The 15,721-nt window shown below is 43.3% G+C and overlaps 1 protein-coding gene across 1 annotated transcript in view; it reads right to left on the minus strand.

Annotated features, from left to right (window-relative positions):
• The window catches only part of LOC106806516 (tripeptidyl-peptidase 2-like), a 106,956-nt gene that overhangs the window by 12,693 nt on the left and 78,542 nt on the right, over nt 1–15,721 (minus strand). Inside the window, exons 18-23 of the mRNA XM_014808485.1 lie at nt 12,165–12,281; nt 11,752–11,873; nt 11,527–11,623; nt 11,093–11,230; nt 10,582–10,686; nt 10,041–10,189 (exon numbers count right to left, since the gene is read on the minus strand). Of these exons, the coding sequence (XP_014663971.1) occupies nt 10,041–10,189; nt 10,582–10,686; nt 11,093–11,230; nt 11,527–11,623; nt 11,752–11,873; nt 12,165–12,281 (728 nt within the window). The remainder of the gene's footprint in view (nt 1–10,040; nt 10,190–10,581; nt 10,687–11,092; nt 11,231–11,526; nt 11,624–11,751; nt 11,874–12,164; nt 12,282–15,721) is intronic.

The raw sequence follows: 15,721 nt of genomic DNA on the forward strand, positions 1-15,721 counted from the left end.
TATATATATATACTATAGATATTATTATATATATATATTCATACTATGAACTGTATATTAGAAGTGATAGCTGTATTGGCATTAGGAGTACAAACTGTGTTCGTTTCAGAGTCCTAAGGCTGCAGTGCCAGGCAACTATCTGTTGGCTACCATCACATTCCAAAGATGAACTGGGCCAAGAAAGCAACACCTATCCATATAAGTACATCTGGCCGCGCCAAGCAAAGAAGCCCCTCAAGTCGCAGTGGCGAGAAGGCAGAACAACAAGGATAACAATAAGGAGGAGGAGTTCCAGCCGAGCGCCTCAGAGATTCTGAAGATCAGCCTGCGCTTGTCAAAGTATGGCTATAGATATGATGAGACACTCACATGATTGATGCCCCATAACTCTCTCTTCTCGTCTTCTCGTTCTGTCTTCTTCAAAGCGGTTGCCTTCATATACCATGTCTTTGCAGTAATACGCTCTATTCCATCATCTTTGATGCAGCAGCTCGCATAATTATGTTAGTTATACCCCCGTCACACCATGCGCCCCGAGTCTCACTACGCTCGAAGAGCCGTGGTGGCAAACGTGCTAGAACGCAGTATGAACGTCTATGGACGTACTGCGATCGCGATCGAGCGTGGTTAGTCAGCGTGAGGTGCGAGAGCGTGCCCAAACTTTGACATGTTGAAACAATTGTGGTGCGAGCCGTGCGGAAAGACAGACGGAGTGCTGGGGGTATTAGAGACGTGGAAGTCGTCAAGTACCCACGTAACCTCGCAGCGTAGTACGAACTTATCATCATATCGACAGCGGTCGGGGGCGTGAAATTGTCACTCGTTCTCAGCACGATGCTAATACGTCCAGGGAGATGTCTGGCGACCTGACCACGCTTTCGCTATGAATCATGGTGCGTCTCTAGCCAGCTCGACCCGTTCGTCTACGATTGTACTACGGCCCAACACGCCTCAGAACCACGCCCGTTGTGGCATTTCGTATTACGTGTATGCTTGCGTCAATACATGCTCAGAATCACGTCTTGCGAACTTGGGTATAAATTGGCGCGTGCTACCCTGGCCACCCCCACCAGTTCAGTGATCCACTATGGCATGAGATAATACTACTTCCAGCCATGTTTCTCGTAGTAAGCGACAACTCGAATTACTGATTGAACAAGCCCTCATTCATGCCTGAGCGAGGATGAGGAGGAGAAATAGAAGTCTTTTTGGCCCGGCATAGCTTGTAGCATACTATTAATACTATTGTGGCGTATAAAATCAGCTAGAAAATCATCTTGATGTAACAGCACAGCAGAACGAATGACTGATGTCTTAGACGCGGCGCCGAGTATTTATATGGTCGTTTGCCAGCCGCAGTCGCGCCTGACTGAGCGTGATTAAGTCACACTAGGAGCGTAACTGGCGCGCAGTAGACGCAGTGAGCCGTTGCTTAGGCGCAGTGAAAGCGTCGTTGAACGCAATGCGATCTGCATTGTCTCAATAAAGAGCGCAGTGAGCGCAGTGCAAGCGTGATGCGCGCTGTGCATTGGCAGTGTGCGTAGTGGAGCCATGGTGAAAGCTGTTGGCGCCGCAAATGAGATCGGGGGTAAAACGCACTATAATCGTAGTTATGGCGCTGGGGCCAATTGCCACGCTCTCACCACGCTCGGCAATTTTTTTGAGCGTGGGGCGATCCGTGATGAGCGTAGCTCTAGGTTAACGCGGGCTTTAGAGGATGATGCGGCTGAGCGGTAATGTCTGACTGCAGATTTTTGCAGCCGCAGCCTATCCACCAGCTCACGTTAGCCAAAAATGAAGTCATTAATTATTCAGATTTATTTGACTCCCTTCTATTAGCGAAACACAGCGCCTTGCAAGCCCTGTTATTGGATTCCATCATCTTGATAAAGTAAGAGACTTCTGCCATCCATTGCTTTCTCTCTGTTAGTTTTTCTAGGCAAATATTTATTATAATGCTGTTTATGATAGATATTCAGTTACTGTTTTACCGCAATGCCCACATGCCAATTATAAACTTGTAAATATTTATTCCTCCCTTCGTAAATGATCCCTTCTTTTTTTTTTTTCTTATGTCTGGCCATTCTCTTTGCCGTTATGTTCAGTTTGATACGAAATTAGAATTAAACGTTTGAATAATTAGCACTAATGGCCAAAGGTGCCCTCCATAGCAAGCTTTTCTAAGAGATGTCTACCCCTCAGTGGACTATTTAACTGTAGTATATCTACTGATGTATGCTATGTGCGTCTCTAGGTTATGCATCATCTGTGGAACTCTCTCTGTTAGGCCAGATACCTCCATCTCCTATGAACCCCTATAGGACTTGTAACTCACTTGAAGGTCCACAGGGCCACAGCGGTGCTCACAGTACGACAGGGCCGCACAGCGAAACAGTGGAACAGGTCAATGTGTCTAGCAATGTAGACATGTAACCATATAAACTACCTATAACCTATAAACTATGTAGACCATGTAACCTATAAACTCTCTGGGCTATGTACCCCAATAGGCGTATATACCTATTTGGAGGCCATGTGTTCACTGCTGATTATAGTATCACGTTCTGTCATGCTACGGCTTATCGGCCGCATAAGCTTTGTATACGTGCTGAGGTACGGGCGTGTTGCCTCTCTGCCCATATGGAGTCGTGCCAGAGAAAATATGGATAATATTATTCAAGAGAATAGTCAAACCTTTTCATGACTGCCTTCGTTAGCATTCAATTTAAACCTTTACAGCCATTTATTTTTCTGCGGAAACATATGTTTCCATTATAGGACTCGCAGAAATCTCCCTCGTAACAGCGCTTAAATTCATTTTATCGCATGCGCAGTTACATCGTACGCGTACGTTATAGATCACACTGGATAGCTGCTTGTGAGAACAGCGGATGGTATGGCGTGTGCCGCCCTTGAGCACGTATCCGTGTATCGCAGCAGCGTTCGGCCTTACGATGTCAGGTTTTACGTCTAAATGCTCGCGTGACATAAGCTCGGCAGTGAGGCAGTGATGAGAGCAGCGCGCTCGCTTACAGTGGCTCTCGTATTCAGAAATGATATTTTTACGCGGATAATTATTTTACTGCAGTAGAAATAGTTCAACCACGGTAAAATTATGGCCTTTTAGCCAATCAGAGCATTGTTGCCACATTAAATTCAACGTGTAAAATAATTTTCTGCAGTTTAATATGTGTAACGCAGTCCTCTGATTGGGTAAAAGGCTATATTTAACGCCGGTTAAATTATTCTCACAGCGGTTAAAACTATTATATTTCCTGAGGTTACAATGTCGCCAACCTAGCCGAGCGCGCCACGCTCTCACACTCCTCACTGCCGACTTATCACGGCAGCACTTAGACGTAAAACTCCTTGACATCGTAGCGAACTGCCTGCTCGATACACGGATCGTCTCAGCCGTGCGCACACCGATTACCATCCGTGTTCTCACAACAAGCTATCCAGTGTGATTATAACGTACGCGCTACGATGTAACTGCCGCATCGCGAGATAAAATGATTTAACCTGTTACGAGGGAGATTTCGGCAGTCCTAATGGAACATATGTTTCCGCAGAAAATAAATGGCTGTAAGGTTAATTGAAATGACTAACGAGCAGTGCATGAAAAATGTGTTTGACTAATATCTCCGAATATATTATCCATATTTCTCTGGCACGGACTCCATAGGGACAGGAGCCAACACGAGTACCTCAGCAGTATTACAAAGCTTACTGCGCCCGTATTAACCCGTGGTACATGACAGAACCGGTAATTATCACAGTGACACATGGCCTCAAATAGGTATTCCCTATATGGTGGTACATTAGCCCAGAGAGGTTATAGGTTTACACTGGTCTACATAGTTTATAGGTTATAGGTTAGTTTAAGTCTTTTTTATTTTGGGTTTTTTTTTTTTTTTTTTTGTGTACATGGTCTACATTGCTTAAGAACCCCTGTTTCACTGTTTCGTGTGGCCCTGTGGTACTGTGAGCCCCTGTGGCCCTGTGGCCTTCAGTGAGTTACAAGTTCCTAAGGGTTCATAGAGAATTGAGATGTTCTGGCCTACAAGGATGAGCATCCACAGTAGATGCATAACCTAGAGACCACATAAGCATACATCAGTAGATATACTACAGTTAAATAGTCCAGCTGAGGGTAGACATCTCTTAGAACAACTTGGCCTTGGAGGGCACCTTTGCCATAGTGCCTAATTATCTCACAACGTTTAATTTAATTGCTTGTAATCAACTGAACCATACGCAAGGAGATATGCAGACCAGAAGGCGATCATTTTACGAGGAGGATAAATATTACAAGTTTAATAATTAGGGCGATGTGCAATTGGCTGGGTAACAGTAACTGATATTCTTATCATAAACAGCATTATAATTTAAAGATTTCTCCCTCCATGAAAAATACAATGCGAGAATGCAATGGATGCAGGAAGTCTCTTACTTTATCACATGTTTGGATTACCAATAAAGCTGCAAGGCCGCCTTCGGTTTCGCTATAGAACGAGTCAATAAATTCTGAAAATTAATGATCATTTTTCTAACGTGAGCTGGTGGAAGGCTCGCTGCAAAAATCTGCAGTCCGACATTACCTCAGCCGCATCATCCCCTAAAGGCCCCGTTACACTAGAGCTACGCTCATCACGATCGCCCCACGCTCAAAAATTGGCGAGCGTGGTGAGAGCGTGGCCAATTGGCCCCCAGCGCCAATACTACGATCTAAGTGCGTCTTTACCCCGATTCTCATTGCGCCCAAACAAGCTTTCACCATGCCTCATACCACACTCAACACCACGCCGCGCATCACGCTTGCCACTGCCACTTCCTGCCTCTTTATTGCGACCAATCAGATCGCATTGCGCTTCAAACGACGCTTTCACTGCGCCCTAAGCAACGCTCACTGCGTCTTAACTGCCGCGCCAGTTACGCTCCTAGTGTGGACTTAATCACGCTCTAGTCAGGCGCCGACTGCGCTGGCAACGACCATATAAATACCGCCGCCGCGTTCTAGACATCATCATTCTTTCTGCTGTGCTGTTTTCACATCAAGATGATTTCTACTGATTTTATACCCACAATAGTATAATAGTATGCTACAACTATGCCGCAAAAGACTTCTATTTCTCCTCCTCATCCTCCTCAGCAGGGATGACGCTTGGCAATCAAGTAATTCGAGTTGTCCCTTCTACGAGAAACATGGCCATGGAGTAGTATTATCTCATCCATAGTGGACACTGAACTGGTGGGGTGGCCAGGGTAGCACCCCAATTTAATACCCAAGTTCGCAGGACGTGATCTGAGCATGGTATTGACGCAACTAAACACGTAATTACGAATTGCCACAACGCGTGGTCTGAGACGTGTTCGGGCGTAGTACATCGATAGTACGAACGGGTCGAGCGCTAGAGACGCCACCATGATCATAGCGAAAGCGTGGTCAGTCGCAGACATCTCCATGGACGTATTGACATCGTGCTTGAGAAGTGACAATTTTCACGCACCCGACACGCTTGCGATATGATCATTAAGTTCGGTACTACGCTCGAGTTACGTGGGTACTACGCCTTCCATCGTCTCTAATACGCCCGCACTCCGCTGTCTTTCCGCCACGCTCGCACCACAATTGTTTTCAACATGCTCAAAGTTTGGCACGCTCTCACCGCTCACGCTGACTGCCCACGCTCGATCGCGATCGCAGTACGTCCATAGACGTTCATACTGCGTTCTACAGCGTATTCCACCACGCCTCTTAGAGCGTAGTGAGATCGGGGCCATGGCTGTGACGCGGGGTATAACTAACATAATTATGCCAGCTGCCTGCCATCAAGATGATGGAATAGCAGCGTATTACTGCCAAAGACATGGTATATGAGCAACCTTTGAAAAGACAGAACGAGAAGACGAGAAGAGAGAGGTTATCTGCATCAATCATGTGTCTCATCATATCTATTAGCCATACTTTGACAACCAGCTGATCTTCAGAATCTCTGAGTGCCTCACGGACTCCTCCTCCTTATTCTTATCCTTGTTTTTCTCCTTCTCGCGCCAATGCCGACTTTGAGGGCTTCTTTTGCTGGCTCGGCCAAGATGTACTTATATGGATAGGTGTTCGCTTTCTTGCCCAGTTCATCCTTTGGAAATGTGATAGGTACCAAGCAGATAGTTGCCTGGCACTGCCAGCCTTAGCCGACTCTGAAAGCGAAACACAGTTTGTACTCCTAAATGCCATACAGCTATCACTACTATCTACAGTTCATAGTAATGAATATATATATATATATATATATATATATATATATATATATATTGTAATTACGTTAAGTTATTACCAGAAGACAAATATAAGCAGCTATTATAATATTAGGAGTAAATAATGAAAGTAAATCGATATATTTACTCCTGGCAATGCACCACTCACATAAACCTCGCACTGTAATAATTATATGTCCCTGACAGTGCGAATCTCACGTAAATGCACACTCAAATCATTACACTCAGTTTTTAATTTAACACAGTGGGGTCGCTCTCCTCGAATAAAGTTTATCCTTGACAATTAACTGCTGCTACGATCACCGTGGCAACGCAGGGCGTTGAAACGCCTCTGTGGCTTTACTTTTCCTCGGCTAGTGGAGCGGACGAAGATCGGGCAGACGACACAGCGCGGCAGTTGTACGTGCCAAACTTCTTGCCATACGACATGGCGTTCGCGAGGTTTGAGTAAACGTCCAGCGACAGACTGTTTGCTGTTGCCAGTGAGCTTGTGCTGAAATGCAGGACACGCTGCGAGTTTAGTTAAATGTACACGGCAGGCAGACAGATGCAATAAACACAGACCCGTCTCGTCTGCGTTTGCGGCAGGCTCATATTTGAGTAACTTTACACGTAAACACACGTAACGCATAATTATATTAATGGAAATGAATGGCAAAAGCTTTTGATCCCAGCTATCATGCATGAGTGAGTGTGTGTGCATGCATGAGCTCCGTGCACATGTGGTATAAATTGTCTGTATGCATACATAATACTATGATATAGAAAATGTTTAACTTTCTATTAATTCATAAACTTGTACACAATGGCGATACATTGGCCATACCAGGATTGTTGCCATGATTATAGCCAGTTCACAAAGTCTGATATATTGTAAGCAGAAATTAGTAATAGACATACATATATCAGCATGGAAGTGTCTTTTATTTTTTCTAGCAATTCTTTCCGATCATGCCGTACGGTGCATTTTTAGGGTGTAAGCCCTTATCAATCTTGGTGGTGTACTGTAAGCAAAATGGTTAAGAAAAGTTGTAAACAAACAGTCAATGATAGTGTAAAGCTTAATATATACACAATCAAGCATTCAGGATATGACTATAATAAACGTATTGATATATATGACTATATGCTGGGCACATTCTACAATGTTATGTTAGGTTTGTGATTGGGTGCATGTCTTAGGCATATTGTATACAATATATGAACCTTAAAATAATGGCAGTGAGTGGGTGTTATGTCTTGTATATTGTGTGCTGTTCAATAATGCCTATGAGCGAGGAGTGTGACTAGGTGTAACTGTATAACGTAGGATTTCTATAATGGTTAGGAGTGTATGCAGTGTCTGTATACATTGTGCAGCATAGAACGTTTCACAATGCGCTGTTCACTTCTCCAGGCCGCTTCACTGGTACGGAAACCTGATGAGGAAAAGCATAACCACTAGCAACCAGTCCTTGTTGCCATCCGAAAACATCATAAGATGTGCTTCATACTCGGACTCATACAAGCAGGTCACTGAGCCAAGGACATGTAGGGGTGACTTCTCCAATTCTTGCTCTGATCATTCAAAGCATTTAAAGTGGCACAATGCCAGTAGCTTTAAAGACAAACATTAAAAAAGTGTAAAACGATAATATGGTCGGTGAACAAATTACATTAATGGGCTAATTCGTTAATATATTTCCATTATTTGTTTATACATTCAAACGCACTCCATCATATTATATGATGTGTTTATAATATATTCTGGACATTTAACTATTATGAAATAAAATATCCACACCTTTTAAAATAGGTAACAGCATACAAAGAGGTATCTTATGTGTTAAGGCGTGTACATTCGGAAACCATATGTAGGATAAACTCACAGTGTTGAAATGATTATTCAGCACATATTCATAATTCTGTCTTCCTTTGGTAGCAAGTCCCTGCGAGCTCAATGCGTTTGCCCATTTGCTTCTCAGTTGGACCTACAACGTGTCACGAACAGAGGTGTGATGTCCACGGCGAAGATTTCGTAATATTCGTTATATGTTTTGATGGCGTTGAGCGGCCAAGACAAATGCGGCGTCGGGTTTAGCATGGGTTGACTTACGTAATACCTGCCACCAGCGTTTTCCAACACAATGTGGGAGAATTTCTTTCGTACTTCAGCGTTGAGGCGCACATCTTCATGCCGCTGCGTTCCTTCGGCTGCATGCTGGATTGAAACTCGCTTCTTCGTGGACGACATTTACACTGGATATATATAGGCACTGAATGCGAACGAACGAATTATATATGCACTGTGGATTTTATTGGATTGCAGTATGGCCGTTACATCACAGAGTTAGATCATAAAATTACACCGACGGAGAAACGAACTCCTGTTGAAATCACAGAAATTTAGGAAATTCTATTACGCCGAACTGATTCACGCAAAACTGCAATGATCATCTAAAATACGTTGTTTCACACTTCCCACTCTCTCCCCCTTCAGCAGTAGTATTGCGCGGTTGGTCGGCGTCAGATCTTACCATGTTGATCTTCCCGAGGACGCCACACTGAAAAGGTCCCAGAGAACGGAGAGTTGTAGTCGACCTCTACGCAACCGTGCTGGCCCACCACTCGAGATGCACAGCTCCAGCGAGCAGACGCCCCCTGCAAGAGAAAACAGCGAGCCACATGCTACGGGACTGTATTCTCATCGATATCCCAACCGTAATCGTCACATGGTCAACGTTAAGGTGAAGTGGACCACCGGATGTCAGGAAACTGCTCTTAAGCTACGCAAATTAGCTATCGAATAGCACCCTCTGCTGTCATCACCATTAAATTGACGTATCGGTACGGTGGAGCAGGCAAACCACGTCCGATGAACCTCTCCGGGTTCGCATGACAATATTACGATTCTAATAGATTGCGCCACGAATTATGACTTGAGCAATAGAGAATTCCCATTGTTAATTATGTTATGTTATTAACATATTCTAACGTTGCAATATTCTATTACTGTAGTCAATAAAGAGCGTGTACGGGATTAGAACTTAGATTGCATCTAGGTTTGTTTGCGGTTTTTTAAAAATGTTCTGCACGATTTGCAAGCCAGGGAGTACACGACCCTAAGTATTCATAGTTTCACAGTACATTGATACGCCAGATATCGCTTACGTCGGATAACCTTATAAACATGCCGAATCATGGTTCCAAAACGTGTGCCAAATTACGCACGCTAACCGCCCGCTAAATACCGAGAAAGAGTTAAGTTTTTGCCGAAGGTGCATGACTAGAGTACTTCATACGATTAGCTATGCAGTATAAATGTCTTCTGTGTAATTACTATGCGATCTTCAGAATTTACAATGCGACTCTGACAGTTACAACTATTGCCGCTCGCAGCCTGACTGTTGTATGGCGACTTAAGCGCAATTACACAGGGCACAGGCGAATCAATGTCACAGTCGTAGCGCGGAGTTTTATATTGTAATTACGTTAAGTTATTACCAGAAGACAAATATAAGCAGCTATATATAATATTAGGAGTAAATAATGAAAGTAAATCGATTATTTACTCCTGGCAATGCACACTCACATAAACCTCGCATGTAATAATTATATGTCCCTGACAGGCGAATCTCACGTAATGCACACTCAAATCATTACACTCAGTTTTAATTAACACAGTGGGGGTCGCTCTCCTCGAATAAAGTTTATCCTTGACAATTAACTGCTGTCTACGATCACCGTGGCAACGCAGGGCCGTGAAACGCCTGTGTGCTTACTTTTCCTCGGCTAGTGGAGCGACGAAGATCGGGCAGACGACACAGCGCGGGCAGTTGTACGTGCCAAACTTCTTGCCATACGACATGGCGTTCGCGAGGTTTGAGTAAACGTCCAGCGACAGACTGTTGCTGTTGCCAGTGAGCTTGTGCTGAAATGCAGACACGCTGCGAGTTAGTTAAATGTACACGGCAGGACAGATGCATAAAACAGACCCGTCTCGTCTGCGTTTGCGGGCATCATATTTGAGTAACTTTACACGTAAACACACGTAACGCATAATTATATAAATGGAAATGAATGGCAAAGCTTTGATCCCAGCATATATGCATGAGTGAGTGTGTGTGCATGCATGAGTCCCGTGCACATGTGTATAAGATTGTCTGTATGCATACATAATACTATGATATAGAAAATGTTTAACTTTCTATTAATTCTAAACTTGTACAAATGGCGATACATTGGCCATACCAGGTGTTGCCATGATTATAGCCAGTTCACAAAGTCTGACATATTGTAAGCAGAAATTAGTAATAGACATACATATATCAGCATGGAAGTGTCTTTTATTTTTTCTAGCAATTCTTTCCGATCATGCCGTACGTGCATTTTTAGGGTGTAATCGCCCTTATCAATCTTGGTGGTGTACTGTAAGCAAAATGGTTAAGAAAAGTTGTAAACAAACAGTCAATGATAGTGTAAAGCCTTAATATATACACAATCAAGCATTCAGGATATGACTATATAAACGTATTGACTATATATGACTATATGCCTGGGCACATTGTACAATGTTATGTAGGTTTGTGATTGGGTGCATGTCTAGGCATATTGTATAATATATGAACCTTAAAATAATGGCAGTGAGTGGGTGTATGTCTTGGTATATTGTGTGCTGTTAATAATGCCTATGAGCAGGAGTGTGACTAGGTGTAACTGTATAACGTAGGATTTCTTATAATGGTTAGGAGTGTATGCGTGTCTGGATACATTGTGCAGCATAGAACCGTTCACAATGGCTGTTCACTTCTCCAGGCGCTTCGCTGGTACGAACCTGATGAGGAAAAGCATCACCACTAGCAACCAGCTCCTTGTTGCCATCGAAAAGCATCCATAGTTGTGCTTCATACTCGGACTCATACAGCAGGTCACTGAGCCAAGGACATGTAGGGGTGACTTCTCCATTCTTGCTCTGTATTCAAGCATTTAAAGTGGCACAATGCCAGGTAGTTTAAAGACAAACACAAAAAGTGTAAAAACGTAAAATTGTAGGTGAACAAATTACATACATGGGTAATTCGTTAATTATTTCCATCTATTGGTTTATACATTCAAACGCACTCCATCTATATATGATGTGTTTATAGTATATACTGGATTTAATATTATGAATAAAATATCCACACCTTTTAAAAAAGGTAACAGCATACAAAGAGGTATCTTATGTGTTAAGGGTGTACATAGGAAACCATATGTAGATAAACTCACCAGGTGAAATTGATATGTCAGCACATATTCATAAATCTGTCTTCCTTCTGGTAGCAAGTCCCTGGAGCTCAATGCGTGCCATTTGCTCTCAGTTGGCCTACAACGTGTCATAGAACAGAGTGTGATGTCCAACGGAAGTTTTTCGTTAATATTCCGTTATATGTTTTGCATGGGGGTTGAGCGGCAAGACAAATGCGGCGTCGGTTTTAGCATGGGTTGACTTACCGTAATACCTGCACCAGGGTTTTCAACACAATGCTGGGAGAAATTTCTTCGTACTTCAGCGTTGAGCGCACATCTATGCGCGCGATTCCTTCGGCTGCATGCTGGATGAAACTCCGCTTCTTCTGTGGACGACATTACACTCGGATATATATAGCACTGAATGCGAACGACCGAATTATATATGCACTGTGGATTGTAATTGGATGCAGTATGGCCGTTACATCACAGATTAAATCATAAATTACACCGACGAGAAACGAACTCTGTTGAAATGCACAGAAATTTAGGAAACTTCTATTACGCGAACTGATCACGCTAAACTGGAAATGATCATCTAAAATAACGTTTTTAAACTTCCCACCTCTCCCCCCTCAGCAGTAGGTATTGCGCGGTGGGTCGGCGTCAGATCTTACCATGTTGATCTCCCGAGACGCCACCTGAAGGCCCGAGAACGAGAGAGTGTAGTCGACCTCTACGCAACCGATGCTGGCCCACCACTTCGAGATGCACAGCTCCAGCGTAGAACCGCCCTGCAAGAAGAAAACAGGCGAGCCACATTGCTACGGGCTGTTCTCATCGATTCCAACACGTAATCGTCACATGTCAACGTAAGGTGAAGTGACCACCGGATGTCCAGGAACTGCTCTAAGCTACGCAAATTAGCCTATCGAATGCACCCTGCTGTCATCACCATTAAATTGACGTATCGGATACGTGAGCAGCAAACCCACGTCCCGATGAACCTCTCCGGGTCGCATGACGATATTACGATTCTAATTAGATTGCGCACGAATTATGACTTGAGCAATAGAGAATTCCCATTGTTAATTATGTTTATTTATTAACATATTCTAACGTTGCAATATTTCTATTACTGTAGTCAATAAAGAGCGTGTACGGGATTAGAACTAGAGTTGCATTAGAGTTTGTTTGCGGTTTTTTAAAATGTTCTGACGATTTGCAACCAGGGAAGTAACACGACCCTAGTTTCATAGTTTCACAGTACATTGATACGCCAGATATCGCTTACGTCGGATAACCTTATAAACATGCCGAATCATGGTCCAAACGTGTGCAAATACGACGCTAACCGCCCGTAAACATACGAGAAAGAGTTAAGTTTTGCCGAAGGTGCATGACTAGAGTACTTATACGATTAGCTATGAGTATAAAATGCTTCTGTAAATTACTATCGATTTCAGAATTTACTGCTGAACTCTGACAGTTACAACTATTGCCGCTCGCAGCTGACTGTTGTATGGGACAAGCGCAATTACACAGGGCACAGGCGAATCAATGTCACAGTCGTAGCGGGAGTTTTCCGTGTGGCAATGCTGGAGGTAATTCATTTTGCAATTTCTTTATGCAATTTCTTGGATCGGGTAGACACATTTACTGCTTCTGCTGAACATCAAAGCTTTGCGAATATCAAACGCAACGAATAAAAAAACAAACAACGAATTTGGCAACTTATGTGCAATTTTCCTCTAGAACTAAGCAGACGAGAAACGCCACTATGACTTCACTCAATTAGGGACGGGTGTACAAATCTATCTAACAGTGGAACTTGGTCAAAACGTTTGTCCCCAATCGCGACGAGCTTCTGATTCGACCAGATAACATTGCTATGCTGACCAATGAATGCTACGTTCTCTTGTTTGCATACAGAGAAAAAAAAACATGTATAAAATCTCACTTAGTCAATCACAAAGACAACGACAAATTTTCCAATGTGGAAAATAGATTGCGCCCAAAAAGCCAATCGACTATTCCCGTTTCTCACATGCGTGTGCATGCATCACTCGCTGATGCCAACAACAACTCAGAGAGCCAAATTACTCCGGAACATTAAAACCGTTTACGATTTGTGCCAATTTACCATTGCTTTACTTGCATTCATCCATTCCAGTAACGAGCTAATATATTAAACACATGCATAGAGCATTTCTAATCCGCTGGCCACATCTGCTGCATGCTGCTGCTACTGTTACTATAGCGTGAAACCATCGCCCACCTACAACTATGCAGAGGGGAAATTACAAGCGTGAAACCCTACATCACCTGCAACTATGCAAGGGGGGATCAAAAGAATTATCTGCACGCGTGGGAATAACGGCCAGCTCTATAAGCAAAATAGTTCAAATATCGAAAATCATAACATATGGCTCGGGCCTAGTGGCGCCTGTTTTACGTGGAAGCACAAACAGTCAATCTACACCAGCACCTATATAAGCGTAGCTTATTTCACACAGAACCACTAGGTACCTATTTGCTGCATCCCCTAATGGTTTGCCGAGGGTTTCATATGACGATCTCGTTATTATTTAATACGGCATATTATAATGAAAGTGTCAGCGACAACACATCCCAAATTGTGGATAACCATAAGTAGTTGGCCCATGCAGCCAACAGCAATTACATAGGATCACAGTACGTGGACACAGTGTCACATAAGAGTTAAGAGTCGGTGCTATAGTGTATCTAATCCATCTGCTTTCTCATTTATCTTGAACCGATGGACCTACAATCGTGGAAGATGTATTCAATGCCCATTGGCTTGGCAAACACCATTGAGTCGCTAAGCATGGCGGTACATGTCGGAAAGATCCAAAATAAATCGCCCTTGCTAGTTACTATGTAAAATGTTTGGAAGCAAAAACCGATAATTAAGTTAGGAGTGTGTATACAACATTTTTAACGTTGCTTACATTGTAAGAACGCGTTTGCACCCTGGAAGCTGAGAAACGAATTAAAACAGACTTTGAACATGTGGTCCGATCTAAGGCAATAAGCTTTCCTCTTTTTTTTTCTACCGCTGACAGGCATGTATTTACACCATCCAAGAAGTAAACATAATAAACAGTAAAAACCTAAACAGTTTGGCAGTTTTAAATGCCTGGTGCGAAATAAATAAAATGGCCACTTTGTATTTATTGGAAAACGAATTTGACCGTTTGCGAAAATAAATTATTGTGGATGAAAAAAATCAGAGCAGCCAGTCAAGGTCATGCTGGGGTGCCATAACCATAGAAATGGGACTAAACACATTTCAACAGAATTTGCCTGAACCAATTCCAATTTGTCCAATTCCAATTCCAATTCCAATTCCAATTTCCATTCCTGAATTTCCAACAGAATTTGCCTCAATGCTTTACGAGTATGCAAGAACCCTCAAACTGAAAATGGTTGAGGCACATATAAAAGGCGGCTACTGCATACTTCGTTGCTTATAAAACACTTTCAATTAAATTCGCTTACAACGGAAAGAACGCCACAATTCATTCTGTAAGTTCATAAGCGACTGCAGCCAGCCTGCAGTAAGGCTGGGGTCAGTCGTTAACGCCTGCAGTGTGGCTGGGGTCAGTCGTTAACGCCTGCAGTGTGGCTGGGGTCAGTCGTTAACGCCTGCAGTGTGGCTGGGGTCAGTCACTAACGCCTGCGATGTAGCTGGGGTCAATCGTTAACGCCTGCAGTGTGGCTGGGGTCAGTCACTAACGCCTGCGATGTAGCTGGGGTCAATCGTTAACGCCTGCAGTGTGGCTGGGGTCAGTCACTACTCTCTTCTCTCTCTCTCTACTCTCTCTCTCTCTTCTCTGCTCTCTGTCTCTCTCTCTCCTTCCCTCTGTGACGCTCCGTCCATCGTAACGAGCACGCCAAAACATATATCGCCACGCGGGAGTTAGCTAGTAAGTACACAGCGGGACTACATGATTACCAAATATAGGCTTTACGATTTTCCGGGCTCATGTGGTAGCAGATATAAACGCCAGACATCGCTCTGTGAAAGGCCGACAAGGCCATCGCGATTTGGTTTTATACGCAGGGATATTAAGATAGGCATTTTCAGCAAAGCGATTTTTCGTCAAGCGCTAAATAACATCAGTGTTATGCTGACGTGCCATATATATATATATAAAACGTTATCTAAAAGGATGTAGCCGCGAGCACACTAAATATATGAATGATTAAG

This window comes from Priapulus caudatus, unplaced genomic scaffold, assembly GCF_000485595.1.
Source record: "Priapulus caudatus unplaced genomic scaffold, Priapulus_caudatus-5.0.1 Scaffold166, whole genome shotgun sequence".
In the NCBI taxonomy this organism is placed as follows: Eukaryota; Metazoa; Priapulida; class Priapulimorpha; order Priapulimorphida; family Priapulidae; genus Priapulus; species Priapulus caudatus.